This window comes from Panthera tigris, chromosome B2 (assembly GCF_018350195.1).
Source record: "Panthera tigris isolate Pti1 chromosome B2, P.tigris_Pti1_mat1.1, whole genome shotgun sequence".
NCBI lineage: Eukaryota > Metazoa > Chordata > Mammalia > Carnivora > Felidae > Panthera > Panthera tigris.
The window spans coordinates 3,550,258-3,575,667 of record NC_056664.1 but is presented as its reverse complement, the minus strand read 5'-3'; the positions used below and the strand labels follow the sequence as shown (position 1 = coordinate 3,575,667).

At 46.0% G+C, this 25,410-nt stretch overlaps 1 protein-coding gene across 8 annotated transcripts; it reads right to left on the bottom strand.

The window, feature by feature from the left end:
- Nucleotides 1-732: 732 nt before the first annotated feature.
- On the bottom strand, nt 733-24,456 carry ZNF322 (zinc finger protein 322). 8 transcript variants are annotated; one of them, XM_042985510.1, is made up of 6 exons: nt 24,177-24,456; nt 23,212-23,300; nt 20,939-21,048; nt 17,734-18,072; nt 8,144-8,213; nt 733-5,101 (listed from the first exon to the last, which is right to left on the bottom strand). In XM_042985510.1, the coding sequence occupies exon 6, from the start codon at nt 4,917-4,919 to the stop codon at nt 3,711-3,713; it is 1,209 nt and encodes a 402-aa protein (XP_042841444.1). In that variant the 5' UTR covers nt 4,920-5,101; nt 8,144-8,213; nt 17,734-18,072; nt 20,939-21,048; nt 23,212-23,300; nt 24,177-24,456; the 3' UTR covers nt 733-3,710. The 8 variants fall into 8 exon arrangements, with proteins under 8 accessions (XP_042841444.1, XP_042841446.1, XP_042841445.1 ...); XM_042985512.1 differs by lacking the exons at nt 17,734-18,072; nt 20,939-21,048 and adding an exon at nt 23,432-23,513; XM_042985511.1 differs by lacking the exons at nt 17,734-18,072; nt 20,939-21,048 and adding an exon at nt 23,452-23,513.
- Nucleotides 24,457-25,410: the final 954 nt, after the last annotated feature.

Below are 25,410 nucleotides of genomic sequence, written 5' to 3'. Positions count from 1 at the left end.
CCCGCAAGCCAGAAGGAAAACAAGCCGAAGCTGGGCCATTTTCCCTTCCCCTTTTCGTCCGCTGGCTGTCATACCTCCCTCTTGTTTCCTCACAATGAAAAAGCCACTTAAAACCCTGAAACCTATTCCATTAGGGGAGCAAACAGATACAAACGGAGGCACACGTGACAACGGGGGGAAACTCGGTGCCACCCCGCCGACACCACCCCGCCAAGGGGAGAGGTAGAACTGCGCCCCGGGCGGATTCTACATTCAAACTTCAAATTCAAAATTTGTCTTGATTTCGAGGTTGCAGGTTACTCACATAAACAGATGTTTTGCTGTTACTGAATTTTAGCCCCAAACATGGTCAGTTTCAGCGGTGACTCTCTCCTGTGTTAGTTAGGTAATGCCCGGCAGAGGCTCCAGAAGGATCCAGTATCCCCAGCAGAGCAGAGACAATATTCCTTCCAGGTTTCTGTTCACTTCTCCACTTTCGCCTCAAAAACTCCTGGAACTCTAGAGCCGTTCTAATGGCCCTGATCGCCTCTACCAGGCCAAAGGGCCATGTGAACGTCAACTTTAGTCCTTTGTTCTGTGTATTTAATTAAGGTAGAGCTGGCAACATTCTAAGATACTCACGTGGGCATTGCAATGATCTGATCCGTGTCCACTGCGGAAGGATTCCTCCATATCGGCTTTATTCTAACGCAAGTGTAGGGGAAATGCCTTTTCTTAGTAGAGACAAAAATAGAGGTTTTCAGAATAAAAGTTTATTTAAGAATTAAGGGAAAACAAAAACATTAAAGCATAGGAATACATTGACTGAATACAAGTGTCTCGTTTGGTCTGAAATCCTGAAAGGTACTCTAACTACTTACCTGAGGTAGACTTAGGTTGGCACTGTCTCAAGAGAACCTCCATCCATCCCAGAAGTTACCTTCTAGTTTTGGTTACAGGCTCCCAAGTGGTCCTCTCCAACCTCAGGTTATGCTCTATGAACAACACCAACACCTTTCCCCCCCAGTTAAAAGCCCTCACCCTCAGACCTGTCTCTAATGTTCTCCTTTTGAGGGATGGTCCATCCTTAATTTACTTAAAGACGAGAGACAATTACCGGAAAGATTAGTTGAAAGAAGGGGCGAGTCACTGCCCTGGCGACGATACAAACTCTGTCCCCTTCTCCAAGTTCTAATGACTAACAAGTAGCCACGCGGACTAACTGTCATCACCACCAGGCCATGCGCCCAATACTATTTTAAGTATTACAACTGTCAAACATACACTAGTGACGGGCATGATTTGCACCGAAGAGAAACAAATACATCTTGCGTGTTTTGTCACACTGGGCCACTTTTCATGGTGTAAGAGCTGTGTGTGAAAATTACTAAAACACGTCAGATCGAATAAACTTCCAGCAATTGTTTTCAAACACAAAAAAAACAAAAAAGCAAAAACGAAAACACAAACAAAAAATCCCCTAGAATCAGATTCCTTATTATCACTATATGCTCTATCCACTGACCCTAAGATTATCAAGATCATCCACCAGTCATTAGGATCAAAGCTTAGAGCCACACACAAGGTAGCCACTGGCCACCCATGAGTCCGAATGCCAACACTCTGGAGTTCGGGGATTTGTTAAAATAAACCAGAGAACCCAGACTAGCAACAACATACTGACTCACCAGTCTATAGTCCCAGATACTGGAGGAATCTTAAGGATTTATAGTAAATGTCTTTTAATCTGAGAGAAGGAAAAAACCCCTCAGAATTGTCCATTAATAATCCCTGGATTAATGATAGTATTTCTAGAGAATGTTAAAGATCATCATAATTATCCTGGTAAATTGCAGATACGTGCTCATCCTTAAACCTCTGATGAATTTGCCAACTACTTTTCCCTTCTAGCATTTAGAATCCTACACTCCAAGCCAAACAGATACCTTGCGTTGTGGTGACTGCAATCCTTTCCCTGGGAAAAAAAAGTATTCTCTTTTCTTGGCAGAACTGAAATAAACGAAAAGCGTATCATTATGGGGCTTGATTTGCTAGCAACAGCAGGGTAACAGAGTGAAAAGAACACCAGCTTTGGAGTCGGGATAATCAGAATCAAGAAGTTTAGCTCCTCCATTCATAATGCATCATTATGTGTTCTTTTCTGTGCCTACTCAGGCTTAAACCTTTCTTTTGGTTTCCCTTAATCAGCCTGCGAGGATCTGAAGAGCGGGTCTCATCACTGAAAGAGACGTGATAAGGTCCCAACAACGTGCACGCTAGCAACGTCATGACGGTTCTGCTGAAATTTGCACTTCTGAGTTGGAAAGAAATCAATCTCTAAAGCTGAGGTTTCGAAAACCAGCGATCATCTCAAAGGTATTTCAGGGAAAGGAAACTTTTGAGGGGATGCCTTAACTCACACTAAAATACAAAAGCTGACTACTCTGCCTCTTTATGAGGTTGGCCCTCCGCAGGAGGAACCTGGGGGGACAGTTTCGATCTAGGGTCACTCCTCCCTGGCCGTTCAGTTCTTTTCACTACTAGCAAATGGTTCCCAGGCTACCATCAACACGCTAGTCCCCATTCTGGTCAAGAATAAAAAAGGGACAGAGGCAAAGTCAATACAATCCTTTCCCCCAACAGTAACACATGTCACGCCTTCTATCACAAGGTTACGGTCCTTTCCTTTATTGGATTTCCAAATTGTAAAAAGCGAAAGTAACCATTAAGTGGTTCCGATAAAAGAAAAGCATCTTTACCTGAGTTACCCATGAGGCCCACCGCGACCTGCCCTCACTCCTCCCAGAACGAGCTCCTGGGGATCTAAACACTGTTTACATACCGACTCCATTAAAAGTCACCTCTGCCATACGGGCCAACTAACTATGAGAACAGTTCTCTTCATACCTATTATATGTACACAGTTCACACACTTAGATCTCTCACTGGCAAAAAGTTCTCCGCAGAGTACGTTCTTTGGGACCCGATAAGGTAGGAGAGTTTCTGACAAGGCTTTTTTCAGACTCCAGGGGCTTTTTCACTTGTGTGAGTGCCCCGGGATACCACAAGAGCGGATCACTGACAGAAGTTTTTCTCATTCAGAGACTCTGTAAGGTCCTTCCTCAGATTGGGTTTCTTTGGTGCAAACCCAAGGAGGCTCTCCCGATGAATGGATTTGCCACAGTCAAGACAAATAGACACACTTTCACCAGTATGGCTTCTCTGAAGAGTAAAAAAAAGTCACAGTTCTGTTAGAAGCTTTTTACGCACTCGCTGGGGTTTCTCCCCACCGTGGGCTTTCTGACATCCGATGCGATGTGCGTACTGTCTGAAGCTCTGTTGACACGGAGGGCATTTAGAAAGTCCTCTGGTGTGAATTCTCGTGGGATGAGGGGGGGGCGGGCACCGCTAGAAAGTTCTCTCACACTCACTGCATTTGCAAGGTCTCCCACCTGTACGAATCCCCTCGTGGGTGATCAGCTGTGAGCCTGGACTACGGGTTTTCCAAAACTCAGGGCATTTGTACGGTTTCTCACTCAAGTGACTGATAAAAGTGTCCTGCTAGGGTAGCTCTCTGGGCAAACCATTTCTCAGCTTCCCACAGTTGCATTCTCTGGTCCCCACGGAAGTCTGAGCTCCGAGGAAAGTCTGAGATTCGCCTAGAGTCCTTTATCTTATGAGTTCTCGGACACGTACATACACCTTCTATGGGATTAGAACTCCCTGTCTGATCAAGACATCTGTGAGGCTTCGGATGCATGGGGAGGGCTGAGCTCAAGACCCTTGTCACCCATATTACAGATATACGGTTTTTCACCGATGTGGATTGTCTGATGTTGCAGAAGGGCTGGGCTCTGGTGGAAGCTTTTATCGCACACGCTGTACTTATAACGCAGCTCTTCGGTCTGAGTTCGCATTTTCTGCTGGGCCACGAAGTCCATGCCTAGGAGGAAGCCACCCTCACATGTAGACCACTGGGGCGGTTTCTCGTCCATGTGAATTCTCTGATGCACAATAAGGTCTGAGCCACAGCTGAAGCTTTTCTCATATTCGAGGCATTTGAAAGTGTGAGTGTGAGTTGCCTGATGCCTGATCAGGTTAGCGCTCCGCGTAAAGCTTCTCATGCACTCCAAGCACTTATACGGCTTCTCGCCCGTATGGACTCTCTGATGTACAATAAGGTCTGATTTCTGGCCAAAGCACTTGTCACAGGCGCCACACTTGTAGGGCTTCTCCCCAGTGTGAACTCTTTTATGAACAATGAAGGCTGAACGGTGTCGGTAACTTTTCTCACACTTGTTGCATTTATAGGGCCTTTCGCCAGTATGAGTTCTCTGGTGGCTGATGAGGTCTGACTTCCCACTAAAAGCCTTTTCACACTCCAGACACTTAAACGGCTTCTCGCCCGTGTGAGTTCTTCGGTGCCTTATGAGGTTCGTGCTTCGACTGAAGCATTTGTCACACTCGCTACACAGATACGGCTTCTCGCCTGTATGGCTTCGCTGGTGGACAAGCAGGTCGGAGCTCTGGCCGAAATTCTTGCCACAGATGTCACAGGTATAGAATTTTTTACCTGCGTGTGTCCTCTGGTGTCCCGAGAGGGCCAAGTGATGCCAGAAGCTCTTCTCGCATTTGCTGCATTTATAAGGTTTCTCGTAATTGTGGACCCTCTGGTGTGAAAGCAGCTCTGAGCTTTGGACGAAGGTTTTCTCACACATATCACATCTGTAAGGTTTCTCCCCAGTGTGGGATCTCTCGCACATAATAAGAGCTAAGCGTTCACACAAGTTTTGCTCACGTTCAAGGCACTGGTATAGCTGATCATCTATTTGCGTAATCTCACGCACATGAATAAAAATCTTTTTACCCTTCTGAGGGCATCCATGATATATTTTCCTTTTCTGAGTTCTCTGATTATATCTCTCTTCCGAAGCGCACATTTTCTATGGCTCTCTCCTAGGGAGTTTTCCACTGGTCTTCTTGACCCATCGTTTTCTTCATAGCTGTTTGCTTGGTAAGAACTTGAAAGATACATCTGTTCTAGGCCTTTCAGTCATGAGCAGTTCGTCACTACAAGTTTCCAGCATCCTATACACTAATTCCTTACTTGGTATTTTCAACCCTGTGAGACAAAGAAGAAATATTATCTATCTTCCCGTGACTAAGAAAACAATGTTCAAAGTTAAAAATCACTGCAAAAAAGACAGAAATTCTCCAGCAGAGTCCATAAGTGCTCTAGTTTTCACAAGGGTTGAAATCAGTTAGTTTTCCTCTTTTCTTTTTTTAAAGAAAAAAAATTTTTTTAATGTTTTTCTTTATTTTTGGGACAGAGAGACAGAGCTCGAGCAGGGGAGGGGCAGAGAGAGAGGGAGACACAGAATCCGAAGCGGGCTCCAGGCTCCGAGCTGTCAGCACAGAGCCTGACGCGGGGCTCAAACTCACGGACTGTGAGATCATGACCTGAGCCGAAGGTGGACGCTCAACCGACTGAGCCACCCAGGCGTCCCAGTTAGTTTTCCTCTTTTCTAATACGAAACCGGTCAGTGACACATCTGAGGACAAGACCAGTCAGGATTATTTCTGTTATGAACCTGGGTGATCTCAAAACCAGGGTTCTTCCCCTTCCCCTCGCTTCAACCGGATAATCAAGAGGCCGAACAGCTCCTCATAGCGCATAATAGGTGCTCAAAGCTAGAACAGAAGTTATTTTGCATCCACAGACACCTAAAGTAACCTACGAAAACACTGATACAAAGGTTGTTTGGTGTATGTACACTCTTCTGGGGACAGAGTCCATGGTTCCTCAGCTGTGACGCGTAGGACTGGGCACCCGCACACTCAGGTGACATGAAAACAGCAGGAGGGTTGAGTATAGCACGCTAGTAAGCGTAACGGACCAGAACCCAAAACACAACAGCTCCAGAAGCGGCAGCAGCAGTGGCCACCTGAATTCAGACAAAACAAGGAGTCAAAAGGATCTAGAAGGTGGAAGGCTTTCTGCGTCATCAGTCTGCTAATCAGTTTTCTAATTTCCCTGCAACAATTCGGTAAGCTCTCCATGTGCAGGGCACGGAGACGGCTGCTGTGATAGAAAAAAAAAAAAAAAGTTATTCATAAACATAAGAAGAAATACCACGGCTTCAAATGTCAGCTCAAAAAAGTTCTAATGTTTAGGTTTAGGGGATGAGAGGAAACGGAACGGGGTGGGAGTAGTGAGCGCGGTTTCTCGAGTGCAGACACGGGTCCGCAAGAAATGTTAACGCTGAAACCACGGCAGAAGGACAGAATGAGAGAGAAACGTGACGCACGGCTACCAGAGCAGTGAAGTCAACGGCTCGGAGCAGGGGAAGGTGAGCTTGAACAAGAGACAGCACGCTTATGCTACATGCGGTTAAGTATACACCTCCGATTTCAAAAAATCTATCACGTCACCGTGATCGTCAAAGCCGTTCCAGACGTGACATTTTTGGGGGTCCAAACTACAAGTTCCAGATGACTCTCGCGGCGGCGTTAAGAATTCCTCACACTCCCAGATCATTTGATGATGGATGGGTACCCTAGGGAACAAGGTCACCAACCTGATCCATCAAAGGGACCTCTGCCACCCAGTAAAATACCTTCAGAGTGAGCCCATTTCTGTCCTCACGAGAGAACGAATACTCCTATTATTTACCAGCGCGCCGAGCGCCAGAGGTCACCTCGTTGACTCCTGCGCGCGTGTCTCGGAGCGCTAAGCGGGTGTCTGCAGCGGGACACTTACCGCGGTCACTGAGGGACCAAGTGATCCAGAAACTACCACCAACAACACACAGCGCACGAAGCACCAAGTAGCCTGGGGCTGCCATCGTCGACCCCCAAAGCCTGAAGTGTCGTCACAAAGGACGCTTCTTATTCGCTAGGGTTTGCAACGAAACGCCTCGTGTCTGCTCCTGCCTTACTGACCCGTCAAGGACAAGTTCGGCACAGGCGGGGCGGTGGCGCACAGACCCGGCCTCCGCCGCCCCCGTCCACCCGATCTCCGTTCCCGTTCTTTCAGGTCCTCGGCCAAAGCCTTGGAGTCCTCCTGTGACCTTCTCCCTCACACCCCACAACGGAGCCATCGGCAGACTCGCTGGCTCCATTCTCAGAACGAGAACCCAACTGCCTCCCTCGCCGGCCGCGAGCCAAGGAGACGTCTCGGAAGACACCAAGCCCGACGCTTTGATCTTGGACCGTCAGCCTCCAGAACCGGGAGAAAATAAATTTGCTCTTGACACCAGCCTGTGGCACTTCGTCACGGTAGCCCCACAACTCAGGCCACCCTCCCGTCACCACCTCCTACACTCAGACTCTCCGCTCCGTGGCCGGCGGAACCTGTGTTAAAACAACAGAATGTGGGGGTGCCTGGGGGCTCGGTCGGTTAAGCCTCGGACTCTTGGTTTCTGCTCAGGTCATGACTCGGGGTCCTGATCCCAGCGTCTTGAGATCAAGCCCGGTGGAGCCTGCTTGGGACTCCCTCCCCCTGTCTGCCCCTCCCCTCTCACACTCTCTCTAAAAAGATACAAACAAAGAAGCAGCCCAGACAACACGGCCAGTCCTCTGTGCCCCCGAAGAACAGCCTGCGGCTCTGCTGACCCCGCGGCCTCCCCCACCTGCTCTCTCACCGGCCCGCTCCCCGCACGTCCCCATCGCACGTCCCCACCTGGCCACGTGGCCTCCGGGCTGTCCTCACCCACGCTCCCCAGGGCCTCTGCCCCTCCCGGTGTGGCCCCTAGCTCTCTTCCTCCAGGGGTGTGCCCGGCGCCCTCTCAATTCCTCTGTTTCTTCAAATGTCTTTCCCAGGAGGCCTCTCCCGACCCCCGCGTTTAAAACAGGGAGCTGCCCGCGTGCTCCCGGCTTCCCAACCCCTCTTTTTCGCTGTTCTCCACCGCGTCTGCCATCTTCTGATATGTGAGGCCTCTGGCTGAAGCACGACAAGGATGTCTGGGTGTCGTGTGTGCGCTTTCTCCCGTGCACACGGCAGGTCTTTACCAGGCACCTCCGGTGCGTGCACCACTCCCCCTTCCTCCCCCCCACCTTAACTGTTGTGTCCCTGCGGGAAAGGAAGGGGGCCGAGTGCCGCTGTGCCCGGGCTCAGTCCCGGAGACAGGACGCACGTTGCTGAGGCCTAGACACGGCGGCTTACCTGGGAGCTAGCTGGGAGAGCGCCTGGCTTCCTGGCCCCGGGAATCCGGTCTCTCTCGGCAGCCGGCCTTCTGTAAGACATGACAGTATGACAGGGACAGTCACAAGCGAGTGGACTTGGCCCTAGAGCGTTTCACTCGATGACTCCGAAAATGGGTAAAGTTTCCTTAAGAAAACTTAAGGGTGTTCTCCCACAAGCCTTTACACTGAGTCCTGAGAGATGAATCGTCCTAACCCATCCCGTGTGGCTCTCCAGAAAGGGGACAAGAATCTGAAAACCATCTGCATAATCTACGTCCTCCTCGGGGTTCTGACACGGAGGGGAAGGGCCCCCAAGGCCAAATCTCAGGAGAGACACACGCAAAGGTGACACCCTGGCCGCCAGGAACGCAGGCCGCCCCATCCGCAGCCGTGGGGACAACCTGCACAGCAACAAGGCCCAACTTTACTCGGTGCTGCGAGCAGGCCTCAGGCTCTGGGGCATCGAGAGTCTACACCGGCCCCAGCCGCCTTCTGTTTCAGCCGCACGCAACTCAGGAGGCGGCCGATGACGGGCACTAGACGGGCACGAGAGTTAGTGCCCAGGCCGGTCCCCGACTCCTTCCCTCAGCAGACTAGACCTGCCATTTCCGGGCCACTGAGGCTTCAGGTCCCTCGAGGGTCCCACTGCCACCAGGGATCAGAAGCCAGAGCGGAAGGGCTCAGACCCAGACAACACACGGGCCGGGCAGAGGCTCTGCATGACACTCGTCCAGAGCTGCCACCACACAGACGACCTATTTCCTGGCTCTGGCTCCAGGTAAGACAGGGTAAACAGAGGCCATCCTCAGCCCCCCTTGGAATCTTCATGCTTCATGCTAACTTCGGTCGAGGGGCAGAAAATGGATTAAAGATGGAAAAAGAACAGAATACTTCTGGAAGAACTACACAGAACACGGGAAGAAAAGAGAGTTCGAGAGGGGGTATCGGTGCTGCAGACACCCACACGCACACCCACACCGCCCCGGCATGCCTCTAGCTCTGTAAGGACAAGAACAAATGCACCGAACAAACACACCCCTTCGCCAAATGCCTCGGGTGAGCTCTCAGCGGCAAGCCACCGAGGGGAGCAGGGCCAGGGCGAGGGGAGCAGGGCTGAGGGGAGCAGGGCCAGGGCGAGGGGAGCAGGGCTGAGGGGAGCAGAGCCAGGATGAGGGGAGCAGGCCCAAGAGAAGCAGGGCCAGGGGAGGCAGGGCCGAGGGGAGCAGGGACAGGGCGAGGGGAGCAGGGCCAGGGCAGCAGGGCGAGGGGAGCAGGGCTGAGGGGAGCAGGGCCAGGGCGAAGGGAGCAGGGCTGAGGGGAGCAGGGCCAGGGCTCGGGGAGCAGGGCTGAGGGGAGCAGAGCCAGGATGAGGGGAGCAGGCCCAAGAGAAGCAGGGCCAGGGGAGGCAGGGCCGAGGGGAGCAGGGACAGGGTGAGGGGAGCAGGGCCAGGGCAGCAGGGCGAGGGGAGCAGGGCTGAGGGGAGCAGGGCCAGGGCGAGGGGAGCAGGGCTGAGGGGAGCAGGGCCAGGGCGAGGGGAGCAGGGCTGAGGGGAGCAGGGCCAGGGCGAGGGGAGCAGGGCTGAGGGGAGCAGGGCCAGGGCGAGGGGAGCAGGGCTGAGGGGAGCAGGGCCAGGGCGAGGGGAGCAGGGCTGAGGGGAGCAGGGCCAGGGCGAGGGGAGCAGGGCTGAGGGGAGCAGGGCCAGGGCGAGGGGAGCAGGGCTGAGGGGAGCAGAGCCAGGATGAGGGGAGCAGGCCCAAGATAAGCAGGGCCAGGGGAGGCAGGGCCGAGGGGAGCAGGGACAGGGCGAGGGGAGCAGGGCCAGGGCAGCAGGGCGAGGGGAGCAGGGCCAGCTGAAGACACAGGCTTTGGGCCGCCGGGGTGCTGGAACCAGTCTATGACAGACACAACTCACTCCAAGTAGAAAATGTTTTCTTCAAGCTCTGATCAGAGCAGGACAGAAGGAAGGGACTCAGCCTGCACACACTTAGAGGCAGTCCCAGGGTGGCGATCCTTCAGGAAAGTAAAAAGGAAAGGACAGGAACCTTCTGGGCTGCACCGTGAAGGAGAAAAAGAGCAGAGAGGAATGTAAGGTCCTTCAAGATGATGGAAAAAGTTTTTTAGAAAAAAGGAAAATAAAAATACCATCTAGGGGCCCTTGGGTGGCTCAGTCTTAGCTTAAATATCCTACTGGATTCCGGCTCAGGTCATGATCTCATGGCTTGTGGGACTGAGCCCTGCGTCGGGCTCTGCACGGACAGCTCGGAGCCTGCTTGGGATTCTCTCTCTTCCTCTCTCTGCCCCTCCCCTGCTTGGGAGCATGTACTCGATCTCTCTCAAAATAAACAAACATTAAAGAAAAAACAAAAAAAGAAAAACAATGCCACAAAACTTTACCACAATGACAAAAGTGGTAAAGTGTTGCTGAATTAGCAGTCTTATTAAATATTTCACGTTCTAGTAAAATAGACGTAATTCAACTAAAAACTAGGAAAAGAAACAAAAAACTAATATAACCTCACTGGTTATTGTATTAATGGCAGGTGAGAGTTAAGGTATACTACCAAAACCTGAAGAACCAGATAATTAAAGGCTAAATAAGAAAATGGTACCAAGGGGGTGCCCGGGGGACTCAGTCAGTTAAGCATCCGACTCTTGGATTCTGCTCAGGTCATGATCTCATGGTGTGTAAGTTTGAGCCCCACATCAGGCTCTGTCCTATCAGCTTGAGATTCTCTTTCTTCCTCTTTCTCCTTCCTTCCCACTCTCTCTCTGTGTCAAAAATAAATAAATAAAACTTAAAAAAAAAAAGAAAAAAAACTACGAAAAGAAAAAAGAAAAAGAAAATGGTACCAAGGCATTACAAAGATCTATGTTCCAAGGTAGCCATTATAACAAAAACAAAACATTCTAGATTTTTTTTAATGAAAAGCAACAAGTAGTTGAAAAAACAAGTATAAATAATATGATCACGCTGAGACCAAACACATCAATCATATCGATAAATGAGTTGTTTTACTCACCCATTAAAATTTTTTTTTAAATTTATTATTTTTATTTAATAAAATATTAAATATTGTAATATTTAAAATAAATACATTTATTATCTTAATAAGAGTAGGAGACACAGAATTCGAAGCAGGTTCCAGGCCCTGAGCTGTCAGTATAGAGCCTGATGCGGGGCTCAAACCCACGAGGTGTGAAATCATGACCTGAGCCGAATTGGACGCTTAACCGACTCACTCACCCATTAAAAAATTTTTACTGTGGCTCAAGAAGCAAGACCCAACTATATGCTAAACACAAGAGACACCTAAAACAAAGATTTGAAAAGGCTGAAAACACAGGGACAGAAAAAAGGATACGGGGCAAATAGAAACAATAAAAGTAGGATTTTTTGTTTTTTTTTTTTTAAGATATCAGGAAGAGAATTCGGCCAAAAAACATGAAACATGATAAAGGGCACCTTTTAATGTCGAAAGCCATATACTATAGCTTGACTTGTAACAGTTATGGTTTTGCACCAAATCACACAGCAGTCAACCTCATCAAGCAAAAACTACAATACATAACAAGAAATAGAGATACACACATTATTAATAAGAAAACTTAACATTCCACGGTCAGTAAATGGACATACAAAGTAGAACAAAAATAAGTTATGATGCGGAAAACTTGATCGAATTAGTAAGTAAATCTTAGGGATAGCTAAGGATAGTTATCTCCTAATAACAGGAAGTAAACTTTCTTCTCAAGCACACATGAATCAGTCACAGAATTCTGTCATATAGTAGGTCACAAAGAGAGCATCAGTAAGTTCCATAAAGTGACATCAAACTAAAAATTTATTGAAACATCAAATTAAAAAAGCCCCTCCTAAATGGGGAAAAATAAACTAATAAAACAACTCTTCAGCAAATGGGGAGACAAAACAAAATTTCTAAATAGTGACAATTAACAATATTACAGATTATAATCTATGGAATAAATTTAAAGCAGTGACCAAGGAATATTCATAGTTTTAAATATTTTTTTTTAACGTTTATTTATTTTTGAGACAGAGAGAGACAGAGCATGAACGGGGGAGGGGCAGAGAGAGAGGGAGACACAGAATTGGAAACAGGCTCCAGGCTCTGAGCCATCAGCCCAGAGCCTGATGCGGGGCTCGAACTCACGGACCGCGAGATCGTGACCTGAGCCGAAGTCGGACGCTTAACCGACTGAGCCACCCAGGCGCCCCTAAATATTTTTACATCGATAAAAAGAATTACATGAACAAACTAAATTCTCAGCTCAAAAAGCTAAAAAAAAAGGTAAATCAAAAGAAATTAAGGAAGAAAATAAAATTAAAGACGGAAATCAGGAAACTGAAGAGAAAAACAACCTAATTATAAATCAAAATCCTACTTTGGAAAAAACGTAAACAACTGATAAACTACGAGCTAACTCAATGAGGAAAAAAGGGAGAAAGTACACGCTTACAAAGTAAGGAATAAATAATAGCTAAAACAAACAAACCCCGCCCCCACATACACATACTGTATCACTTTGCAGACTTCTGCACAAATAAATGTGATAGTCTATGAAACAGACTGTTTCCTCATGAAATACAATTCACCAAAATCACCCCCGTCAGAGACAGAAAGTTTTAGAACACTAATATGCACAGAATAAACAAAGATGTTAAGGAATTACCCCAGAAAAAAGCACTAGACCTAGATCATTCAAAAAAAATTTTTTTTTTACTCACGAACTGTGAGATCATGACCTGAGCCAAAGTTGGACACTCAACTGACTGAGCCACCCAGGCACTCCTGTACCTAGATTATTTCAGAAGAGTATTCTAACAAACTTACAAAGACCAAATAAACCTAACGTTTCATAAATATCTTCCAGAGTGCTTAAAAATGAACAAAACTTCTAATTTTTTTGTGAAAATAGTTTAACATTGACAATTAACCTGACAAAGAGTACAAAAATATTTTGTAGCCCAGTATTAAAGTGAAAAGTACTAACAAAAATCCAACATCACATTAAGGAAAGTAATATATCATGACAAAAGTGGGAGTTATTCAAGGAATGCAAGATTTGTTCAATATTAGGAAATCCATTAACATAATACTGCATATTAACAGATCTATGGGGGAAAATCATAATTATCTCCATAGATACTGAAGGAACTCACAACAGAAATCAACATCCATACCTGATGAAAATACTCAAGAAAGTAGGAATTAATGAATACTTCCTTTTATTTTTTATACGAATACTCCCTTTTAAATGATAAAATATACACTCCTTAGTCTTACAGCCAGTACCTAAGTGAGAAAAACTAGTCATTTCCAATGAGATCAGGAGCAAGTCAAGAATGACCACTATCTCCACTGTTAATAAACTCTGAGCTGGAAGTACTAGCCAACACAATTAGAAACGAAAAGTCAATTAGAGGTTTAATAACTGAAAAGAGGTAAAATTATATCTGTTTGGAGATGTATGAGAGTATAACTAGAAAACTCTAGAATCAACATTAAAACGGACTCAAAAGAATTCAGTAAGGCAGCAGGATATAAAACTCACCCACAGAAACAAACAGCCCTTTTCTGTGCACAGACAACCGACTAGAGCATACAATGATAGAGAATATTCCTTGTACGATAACAGAAAATATGAAATACGCAAAAATAAATAATTTTGTAAAATAGAGAAGAGGAAGACTCTCAAACACTACTGAAGGACCTAAAAGTAGACCTGAACAAACGGAAAGGTATCTTTTGTTCTTGGATAGAATGACTCAATATAATGAAGACGTCGGTTCCTCGTAAAAAGATGTGTGAATTAATGCAATTACAACAAAAAATAATATGCTTCTTCATGGAACCAGACCAAATGTGAGCAAACTATGGCCCACAGGTCAATTCTGGCCTGCAGCCCGTTTCCATAAAGTTTTACTGAAACAAGGTAACACTTACTCATTAACATATTGCCCATGGCTTCTTTCACACAGGCAGAGTTAAATAGTTGAGCAGAGACCATATGGCCCCCAAAACCTAAAATACATACTTTCTGATGCTTCACAGACGTATCAGGAATGCCTGAGCTACCATTATTACTCAAATTCACTTGGGAAAACCAACATGCAAGAATCGCCAGGAAACAATGAAAAGAAAGACTGGGGGGTGACTAACTCTATGAGACATTAAAATATAGTATAAAGCTTCTAATGTTAATATTCTGGTACAGGAATACATAAAAAGATAAGTGGAATAGAATAGAAAATCCAGAAACAGATATCACCATACGTAGAAATTTAGTATACAATAAAGGTTATGTCTCAAATTAGCAGGGAAAAGCTTGCATTTATTTCTTTATTTATTTCTTTATTTCTTTATTTATTTATTTTAGAGAGCACATGAGTGGGGGAGAGACAGAGAGGGAGAGAGAGAATCCCAAGCAGGGTCTGCACTCTCAGCACAGAGCCCGATGCAGGGCTTGAGCTCATGAACTGTGAGATCATGACCTGAGCCAAAATCAAGAGTCAGACACTTAATCGACTGAGCCTCCTAGGCGCTGAACTTTTAATAAACGATGTCAGAACATCAGGATAGTCACATGAAAACTGATACAATTTGATCTATACCCACATCACATACCAAAATCAATTCCAAACTGATCAGGGATCTGAATTTAACACGTTGAAACCACACAGGTACTGAAACATACAGATAACCTCAGTGTATAGAAAGGTTTTCAGCCTATGACACAAGATTGGCCATTTGACTAAAATAAAAGCATTTTGCATGTAAAAAGGAAAGAACAAAGTCAAAAGTCAATGACAAACTGAAAGAAAATGTTTGTAACATATATTTGAGACAAACGAATATTTGTATCTATTAGATAAAGGTCTCTTAAAAATTGAGGGGAAAAAAACCACTAAAAACCTGATAGGCAAAAAAATACACAAAAAAGATAGAAAAATGTTTCTCAAACACATAAAAAGATGTTAAATCTCACTTATATTTACAGAAATTTAAATTAAAAGTACATGAAATATCTAGGAATAGACAGGAGCTTTCTAAACTTGATAAAGAATACAAGAAAACTATAGCTAATATTATACTTAATGGTGAGAAGCTTGAATCTTTCCAGTTAAGACAAGGAAAAAGGTAAGGATGTCCCTTCTTACTACTCCTTTTCAACATCATACTGAAAGTCTTAGATAATACAGTAAGACAAGAAGAGAAAATAAAAATTATACAGAATGGGAAAAAATAAACTATCTTTGCTTCCAGATCACATGATTGTCAGTGTAGAAGATACAAAAGTATCAACAAAAAACCTGGAATTAATTAAGCGATTATAGCAAGCATGCAGGATACAAAGATAATATACAAAAGGCAATCACCTTCTTCCACACCAGCAATGAATCTGAAGTTAAAAACGCAACATCATTAGCACCTATGCAAAATGATATACTTAAGTATTAATCTAACTTATGTATTAATCTAACTTCTGTATGTATGAAGAAAACATAAAACTCTGATGAGAGAAATAAAAAAGAACTAAATAAATGAACAGAAATCCCATGTTCATGGATATGCTGACATCTATGCTGTCAGGACGCCAATTCTTCCTAACTTGATCTACAGGTTGAACTCAATTCCAATCAAAATCCCTGCAGGTTATTCTGTTGCTATCAACAAACTGACCCTAAAGTTTATACAGAGAGCAAAAGACCCAGAGAAGTCAACAAACTATTGAAAGAGAACAAAACTGAGGGACTGACACTACTCAACTTCAAGACTTGCTACAATGCTCCAGTAACCCATGTAGTATTGGTAAAAGAACAAATAGATCAGTGGAAGAGAGTCTAGAAATGGACTCATATAGATGTAGTCTGATCTTTCAACAAAACAGCAAAGGCGATGCAATACAGAAAGATATCTTTCAACAAATGTGGCAAGAACAACTGGACGTCCCCTGCAAGAATATGAAATAGACAGACTTTACGCTTTTCACAAAAATAAACTCAAAATAGGCCATGGACTTAAATGTAAAACACAAAACTATAAAACTCCTAGAAGATAACACGGGGGAAATAAAGACAATTTTTTAGATAAAATACCGAAGGAATGACCTATGAAAGAAATAACAATCTGGATTTCATTAAGGTTAAAAACTTCTGTTTTGTAAAAGACACAGTCTAAAGCCACAGACTGGGAGAAAATATTTGCAAAAGACATCTGATAAAGGACTGTTACCCAAAATATACAATGCATTTCTATATCCTTAAAACCCAACAAGGAACCACCTGATTAAAAAAAGGGCAAAAGATCTGAACAGACAGCCCACCAGAGTAGATGTACAGATGACAAATTAGCATATGAAAAGATGCTCCACATCGTACGTCATTGGGGAACTGAACGTTAAAACGAGATACCACTAAAAATTACAATGACCCAAATCCAGTACACTGACAACAGATGCTGACAAGGACGTGGACCAACAGGAAGTCCCGTCCATCGCTGGTGGGAACGCAAAATGGTACAGCCACTCTGGAAGGCAGTTTGGTGGTTTTTCACAAAACTAAACACACTCTTGGGGTGCCTGGGTGCTCGGTCGGTTAAGTGTCCAACTTCAGCTCAGGTCATGATCTCACAGTCGGTGGGTTCAAGCCCCGCGGTGGGCTCTATGCTGACGGCTCAGAGCCTGGAGCCTCTTCACATTGTGTGTGTCTCCCTCTCTCTCTGCCCCTCCCCCACTCACACTGTCTCTCTCAAAAATGAATCAACATTAAAAACACACACACACAAAAACTATACACACTCTTACATAATCCAGCAACTGTGCTTCTTGGTATTTACCCAAAGGAGCTGAAAATGTGATGTCCACACAAACACCTGCACAAGGATGTTTACAGCAGCTCTGTGCACAATTGCCAAAACTCGGCAGCACCAAAGATGCCCTTCAGTCAATGAAAGGATAACCAAACGGTGCCACATCCAGACAAGGGAACATTGCTTAGAGCTGAAATAGGAATGTTCCCCAGGGAAAGCCCTGGGGAAACCTTATGCGCATATTGCTAAGTGAAAGAAACCAGCCTGAAAAGGCCACAAACTGTACGATTCCAAGTACATGATATTCTAGAATAAACAAAACTATGGCATTGGTGAAAGAGATCAGTGGTTTCAGGGGTCGGGGAGAAGGATGAGTAAGCGGAGCACGGAGGATTTTCAGGGCAGTGAAACTCTTCTGTGACACCATAAATGGTGACAGACGCCATCATACATTTGTCAAAGCCACGGAATGTACAACACAAAGAACGAACCCTCAAGTAAATCAAGGCCTTTGGGGGATAATGGCATCTCAATGTAGGCTCCTCTGTAACAGCTGTAGCACTCTGGTCCCAGAGGTTGACAGCTGGGGAGGCTGGGGGGGGGGGGGGGGGGTAGAGGACGCAAGGCAGCTGCTTGCATTCTCCACTCAATTTTGCTGTGAACCTACGAGTACTCTCAAAAACGTCTATTTAAAAAAATGAAATAATTAAAAAAGGTATGTGAAATATTGTTTCTCACCAATCAGGCCGGCATCCATTGAAAAGTGTGACAGCGCATTTTGTCGTCAAAACTGGGGGCAACAGACACGCTTGTGTTGCTAGAGGGAAGGCCAACTGACACGACGCTCTGGCCGGGAGTTTGGCAGCGCTCCTAAAACTAGATCTGCATTTATATCTGACTCAGCGGTCCCATCTCTAGAAATCGGCTCTGAAGATACATCTCCAACGATTTAAACATATACAAGCACGAAGTTGCGCACCGTAGCCAAGGTTTGCGGTTTGAAAATATTTAAACCACTTCAACGCCCATGTGAAGCAAAGTGGTCGAACAAACCTGGTATAACGGAGTACTACGCACCTGTAACAAGGAAGAAAACCTTCGTGAATTGACACGAAATGATTTTCAGGATATACCATAAATTTCAAAAAACAACAGTCGAGAAACACACGCCACATTCTGTGGGGTGCGTGGGTGGCTCAGTCGTTAAGGGTCCGGCTCTTGGTGTCGGCTCGGGTCACGGTCTCACCATCTGTGGGTCTGAGCCCCGCATCGGGCTCGTTGCTGACAGTACAGAGCCTGCTTGGGCTTCTCTCTCTCCCTCTCTCTGCCCCTCCCCCCCACTCTCAAAAAGGAAAAAAAAAAAAAAAACAAGAAAAACATCCACTCCATTTTGTGCAAGAACGAAGTAGAAATAAAAAACTTACACATGTATCTATTCATCTGGCCACAGACAGCTTTGGAAAAGGTGAAAGAAGACACTAACGCGCGTGGCTACTATCCCGTGGGGGGCGAACCCACAGTAAGAGCACAGGAAAACGGAACTGGTGTCAACAGGTGACCGAGGGAGAGTCACGCTTCCGTGAACCTACGTTGTTTGTCACACGCACGTTTTTACTTTCACAACTGTTACATTCCACACGCTCAGTAAGTAAACAGGCAAGACGCCTGAGCAAAATGTTACAATGTAATACAAGCGAAACAAATGAGTCAGTGTTTCAAATGAAGAATCCCCAGAAGGCGACACACTCAAATGGTACTTTAATATGATACTAAGAATATAAACCCAAGTTGAAGATAAAAAGAACTATCAACAATTACTGCACTCTAATTAGCAGGGCTATTTCCCCCTGTGGTGGTGAAGATATACTACCTACTGTATACCCTAGGACTGAACAAATAAGTAAATATACTACTGGCAAAATGGCACACAGATTCCTTATCGTCAGAGAAGGGAGTTACAAATATAGAAAAGAGAACTCTAGTGTTTACCTGGAATTAGAAGTACCAGGAGGTCAAATTTTTTTTAACATTTTTTTAAGTTTGTTTATTTATTTTGAGAGAGCAAGGGAGCACATGAATGGGAGAGGGGCAGGATGGGGGGGACTGAGGATCCAAAGTAGGCTCTGTGTCGACTGCAGAGAGCTCAGTGGGGCTCGAACTCATGAACTGTGGGATCATGGCCTGAGCTGAAGTCAGATGCTCAACCGAGCCACCCAGGCGCCCCAGAGATCAAGTTTTTAAGTATATACAGAACACAGAAATGCATGTATGTGTCAAAGTGCACGTTTATTTTATCTTTCTAATAATGTCTGCTGAAAGGTCACAGAAAGCATGAAATCTTAGTGGTAAGGAACACACCAAGCACCCAGGTCTTGTTTCTAAACACCATTCTCCCCTGAAAGCGATCAGGGCTCCTGGGAGAAATGTTGATTCCGGGCTTTAGAAAGTACAAGATGAGCCCGGAGCACCATGTGCCAGAAAATAAGCAAGTGCTCAGAAAGTAGTGACAAGATGGGAAAAGGACCCAGGAGCCAGGCCGAGGGGGCTGCTATTACCCAAATCCGGAACAAACAGAACATCAAAACAAGCAATAAGTTAGTAACACAGTAAGAATCCATGAATCTATACGTATATATTTAAAAAAAAAAAGCAAATAGAGAAGGGAGTTTTTCTTATACTAAAAAGCCAACAATTAAACGTAGAAGAAAAGATGTAATTTTAAAAGTCACGATGTCCAATCAAAAGAAGAATATGAATTATTTCAGGTAAAAATCTAGTGGGTATAAAGTTTGTGACATCAGGATATTGACACAATTTGAAAATATCTCCCTACTAGATATTTAATAATTACAGAGACAAGGAGAGTAACTTCATAGGACACAAACCTGGAAGCCACGACTTAAACCCAGTGATCAAAGTCACTGTCACCAGTAACATGGTATATAACTTGCCTCCTACTAGAACGTGCAGTACAGAACGCACCCCTGGGCCACCTTGTCAACAACGTATAACCTGAATCTGATCACGAGGAAACATCGGACAAATCCAAACTGAAGGAAATCCTACTAAATACGTGGCCTAAACTCTTAAAAAAAGTCAAGGTCATGAAAGACAAAGTCTGAGGATATGTGTGCCACAAGCAAGAACACATGACAATTAAATGAAATGGGGGGGGGTGGTGGTTGACTGATCTTTGTAAGAACCGGGTTTTTCCCTTTTCTTGAAAAGGCCATTAGTGGAACAATGGGGTAAATTTGAATAAGATAATATTACATGAGTTAATATCTTGACTTTGATAGCTGTAATGGTAAGAGAACAGCCTTGTTTTTAAGACAGGAACTATTGAGTATTTAGGACAGGCTCTCTCAGCTGGGGTTCGAGAAAAGAATGAAGCTCCACAGAAAATGATTTGAGTAACTGTTTTTTTCAATTCTCCCAAGAATGGCATGTAGCTAGTAGCATTGTACGTGCACAAGAAAGCAGTTAATTCATTACATACCTTAGGACTTTAGGGCTTAATTCTCTTAAGACTTTAGGGCTTAGCCTGTCGTAAGACTTCAGGGCTTCATTCTCTCATAGTTTGACAAGAATCATTATGGCTATAACCTACTCTCAAAAAGTGCAGGAAAAAAACGCACATGTATGCATATGTAGGTGAATACAGACACACACAGAATCGTAACGCAAACACAGTACAACGGTAACATTTAGGACTGCTGGGCAAAGGGTACAGGACTACTCTGTATGATTTTGCAACTTTTGTGTCAGTCTGAAATTATTTCCAAATTAACAGATATTTCAGTTTGTTTTTTAAAGAACACGGTAGCAGTGAGTTGATATATTGTGCTAACATTGAACGTTCAAGTTCTGGAATCAGGTTTTGGTTCAAATTCCCACTGGGCTCCCCTGTAGACACAGGAACCTGGGTAAGGAAAGTACTTACCTTCCTTCTGCTTCCATTTCCCCTGTGATAAAATACGTAAGGTACCATGGCCTGCCGTAAGCAGCTGCCATGACAACTGAGACGCTGCCACTAAGGACCCAGCTCCATGCCTGAGAATCAAGGGATGCTCGATGAAGGACAGGCTCTATTATTTTCTTCATTCCATCTTCACACACATGAAAACCCGAATATTTATCGAGTCTATCCTCCGTGTCTGTCTCTTGTGCAAAGCCTTGTTCAAAGCCCATTTAAACTTAATTAGCTAAATCATAAACAATAACTCAGGTGCCCCTGAATGTTCTGTCTTTTAAGCTGTGTGGGGCGCCTGTACCTCCGTCGGTTAAGCGTCCAACTTCAGCTCAGGTTGTGATCTCACAGTTCAAGAGTTCGAGCCCCGCATCAGGCTCTATGCTGACAGCTCAGAGCCTGGAGCCTGCTTCTGATTCTGTGTCTCCCTCTCTCTCTGCCCCTCCCCTGCTCGTTCTCTGTCTCTCTCTCTCTCAAAAATAAACAAACATTAAAAAGATAAAATAAAATGTGTATTACTGCAGTATGACTGCTAAGGTCAAAAGGGGAGCAGAGTGGAAACAGAGAATTCTGAGTCTGGTCATAGCCTGGTAAGTGAAATCAGAGTATTCCCAACTTATCAGGCCAGGGTAGCCTATCTGCCCTAAGTAGCCAATAAAACGGGGGGCACCAAGAAGAAAAAACTTAAAACATAAGGAAATCATTTTCTTATTCGCATCTCAGTCTTTTGGATGTCAGCACCTAGAAGACAAAATACAGTCTAGTTGTCCAAACTTCCTGAGCTCCAAGATGTTTCAACGGTTTCGTAGCACACTCAGAATAAAGCCTGGTTTTCGCTGTTCTACGTCCTGTGGCACCCCTGCCTACCGTCAGCCTCGCGAGCCTGGCACTTGTTCCTTCTGCCTAGAATGCTCTCCCCCCAAGTAGCTTGCTTCCTTATTTGATTCCAGTCTCTGAACATTAACTCCTCAAAAGGAGGCACCCCCTGGACTACTTTATGTGAGATAGCGGGGTCCTCTTATCCTGTTCCATTTCTCTAATAGCACTTCCCATCCAACGATGTGGAATATATTTTATACCTGTTCATTTGTTTCTCCCTCCTACTAGAATATAACTTCCATTAGGGTTAGGCCTTAGTCTATTGTCCCCTGCAATATCCCCAGGATCTAGGATACGCCGTTGAATGAAACCTATGACCAAGCGGCACGACAAAAAAAAAGGGCCGTCATAATTCTCAGAACCCCCAGGGCAATGCAACTGGCTAGGCTAGCAGCCCTGGCTGGTCCACTCGGCAAACTCAAACATATCCTGCAAGTCTTAGCTTCAGGGTACCCTCTTCCAAGAGGTTTCTCTTATCTCACCCTAGCAAGACACTGGTTCTCTCTTCCATCGGTAGAGTCACAGTGTGCAGAGTAAGCAGGCAGGCAATAAAAGTCCAGGCAGAGAAACTGAGTTTAGAACTTCAAAGTGCAAGGTTAAGGATGCATGGGACAAACAGACAAAGGTGACAGAAGATTAATCTAAGAAACAGGTAATGCCAACTGTATCAGGCCTGAGGCTAGGGATTGTCCCCTTTCTTTTACTTTTTTAAAGCTTATTTATTTATTTTGAGAGAGATACGGGAGGGGGCAGAAAGAGGGAGAGAGAGAGAATCCCAAGCAGAGCCAGACTCAGGGCTCAAACTCACAGAACTGTGAGATCATGACCTGAGCCAAAATCAAGAGTCGGACACTCAACTGACTGAGCCCCCCGTTGACTCCCCCCTTCATTTATTTTTAATTGATGGCATGGACTGTCTCATTTAATCTTCCCAAGAACTCTATAAAATAGGTATTAATACCAATATTTGCACCTAACAGATAGAAAACCTGATGCTTAGGGCAGTTAAATAATTACCCAAGAACTCACAGCTAGTAAGCAGAAGAGCCACGATTTAAATTTCGATCTTTTAACTACGGAGTCTGCCCAAGCACTGAGCATACTGCCTGTTCTGGGCCGCAAATCAACCAAGAAGCAATTACTACAAGCCTGTTGCGAGTATCCATGTTGGAAAGAAGTAGAAAATACATTCAAGTTAGTAGAATAGGATCCAGTTTTATCACTTTGCTATTTCAGGAGCTAAGAGAGTATCAATCCCTTTTTCATGTTATCTTCTCCCAATCCTAGGCAGGCCCTCAGTCCCACCTCTCCTTCCCCCTCCCAAATCCACATTTATCTAGAAACACGCAACCTGGTATGCCACTTACCGTAACAACAAAGACTCGAGACAGTGTTCCTTCTGGCTTCAAAAGGTCTCTGGTCCATAAGTATTCACGGCACGCAATTCTGCCCTCTCCTGGAGGAAAAATCAATAATGCAGAAATGTATAGTTTTTTGGTGAAATTTGTATTTTTTCTGGAGCTGGCCATCTAAATATTGCTCCCATTTACTCCCCAGTCTGGTCAGCATCCTTCAACCACATCTTACCTCTTCCCACATTTGCTTACATTTTGTTTCTCCTCCAAGAGGCACCTGCTGCTGGCGGCCATCAGGTCCTTCCCAACCAGCTCTAGACAAAACACCAAGAATCCTTCTGGACAATGACTAACTTTAACTGAAGAAAGCCCTGAGTCCTGTTTCACTTGTTTGTTTAAATTTTTCTTTCTGCTAATTATCTTTTGTTTGCATTACCTCAACTCCTAAGGTCAAGGACCCATTCTTCTAACCACTCTACACGCCAAGACGTAGTTGACAAGTGTATACGGTACCATTTTATATACAATGTAGCTTTCCAAGAATAGTTATAAGGTGGTTGAACACCAGATGGTTCTGTTCTTCTGCACATTTGAGTGCAATATAACTAATCTCTACCTTTAAGATGCTGGGGGAGGGGGTGGACTTCGTTCAAGGTCCTTCGGTCCCCCCCCCCCCGTAGGAAGAGATACAGATCGCTTAGAAAAGTGCCTGGTAATTAATATTTACTATTATCTCCAGGAGCGACCGTACCGAGCTTCTCTTCTTTCAACTTTTCATTGACCGTCTTTCGGTCCGCCGTCGGGTGGCTGGGGGTCACAGACCCCGCTCGGCGGCGAGTAGCAGAGGCTGCTCTTGCCCTGCGGAGGCCGGGGGCCGGCGAGGCGGCGGGGGCTGCTTTCTGGTCCCGCCACCCCCCTCCCACTCCCCCCGGGCCCCGCGGCCGCGCCCCTCCCCAGGCCCCGCGGGCCGCGCTTACCCCGGCAGCCGCCGGCACCGCCCCTCCGCCTGGGACCGCACTTCCGGTTAGTCTCCGGACACTCGGCTCTGGGCTTCCCGGCGGCCGCAGCCTCCGCGGCAGTGGACCTCGGGGCCCACCTTCGGGAAGGGAAGGAAAGCAAACCTGGGGGGCGGACGAGAGCCGGGAGCAGCTCCCTTTGCGCGGCTCGGGAGGGGAGCCGGGGCCAGGCCGCCCACTGACCGCTTTAAGGGCCGACAGGGCCGGCTACGCGAGCCCTTTCAGCCAGGCTGGGAAGCGGCCGGCGCAGCCCCGCCCCCGCGAGTCACATGATCACCCCTGCTTCGGCGGCTGGGGCGTCCCGCCCCCAGCCTCTGGGCCAATGGGGGCTGAGCCCGTGTAGCGGGGCGGGGCCCCGGGGCGCCTGCGCTGCGGGCCCTCGGCGGTTCCGGGCGGAGCTGGCCAGGAAATGGAGAGTTCCTCGGAGGCTTGGGGTCCTGGGCTGAGGGGGGAGGTGGGTGCTCCGCGGCCACCTGGTCTAAGAGGAAACGACGTTGTTTAAATGACAGTGTCTGATTTCCGTGCCCTTTCCTCAAGGCAGTTAAAGGAGGACTCGAGCTAGGAGTAGCTTCACGGAGACGAGTGCGGACCCCGCGAAAAACACCCCGAAGGACCTGGGAGAAATGGAGGAGCCCGCAGCGCAGCGGAAGCGCTCGGTCACAGAGGATGTGGCCCGCGAGCTGGATGAAACGCTTCCAGAGGGGTGGTGGTGGTCGTGCGTAGGTGGAGACAGCTGCAGCGGAGGAGGCTAGGACTTCTCTGATGCCAGCGGGGTCCCCAGCCCTGGGCTGGAATCCGCTAAGGCTAATCCCTTGTGTTTGGGTTCGAGCAGAATGGAGATTTCCTTCCGAGGAATATCTGCTTTCCCTGCTCGGTTGTTGAGTGAGCAAAAGTTTTTAAGAAGCTCTCAGCAAAGAGTCCTTGGCGGTGTAACCAAGGACTTCGGTTGTGAGCAAAGTACTGGGGGCCGGGAGCCGTGAGAACATCCTCAGGGTTTACCAGTCACGCGTTCAAGATTAGCGAATCATGTTGCTAATTCTGGGATTCTCCGGGGGAGCTGCGGTTTATTTTCGTTTCATATTTGCTTTTAATGAAAACTGAGCAAGGCCAAAATGCTCTACCGGGAGTCGTCTTAATGTTGGAAATAGTAATTTTTAAGTTGAGTAGGTGGTACGTTCCAGACCGTGTTCTAAAC

Coding starts and splice junctions, on each gene's coding strand:
- ZNF322 (XM_042985512.1), bottom strand. CDS start 4,919: ATGTGCGCTTCGGAAGAGAGATATAATCAGAGAACTCAGAAAAGGAAA.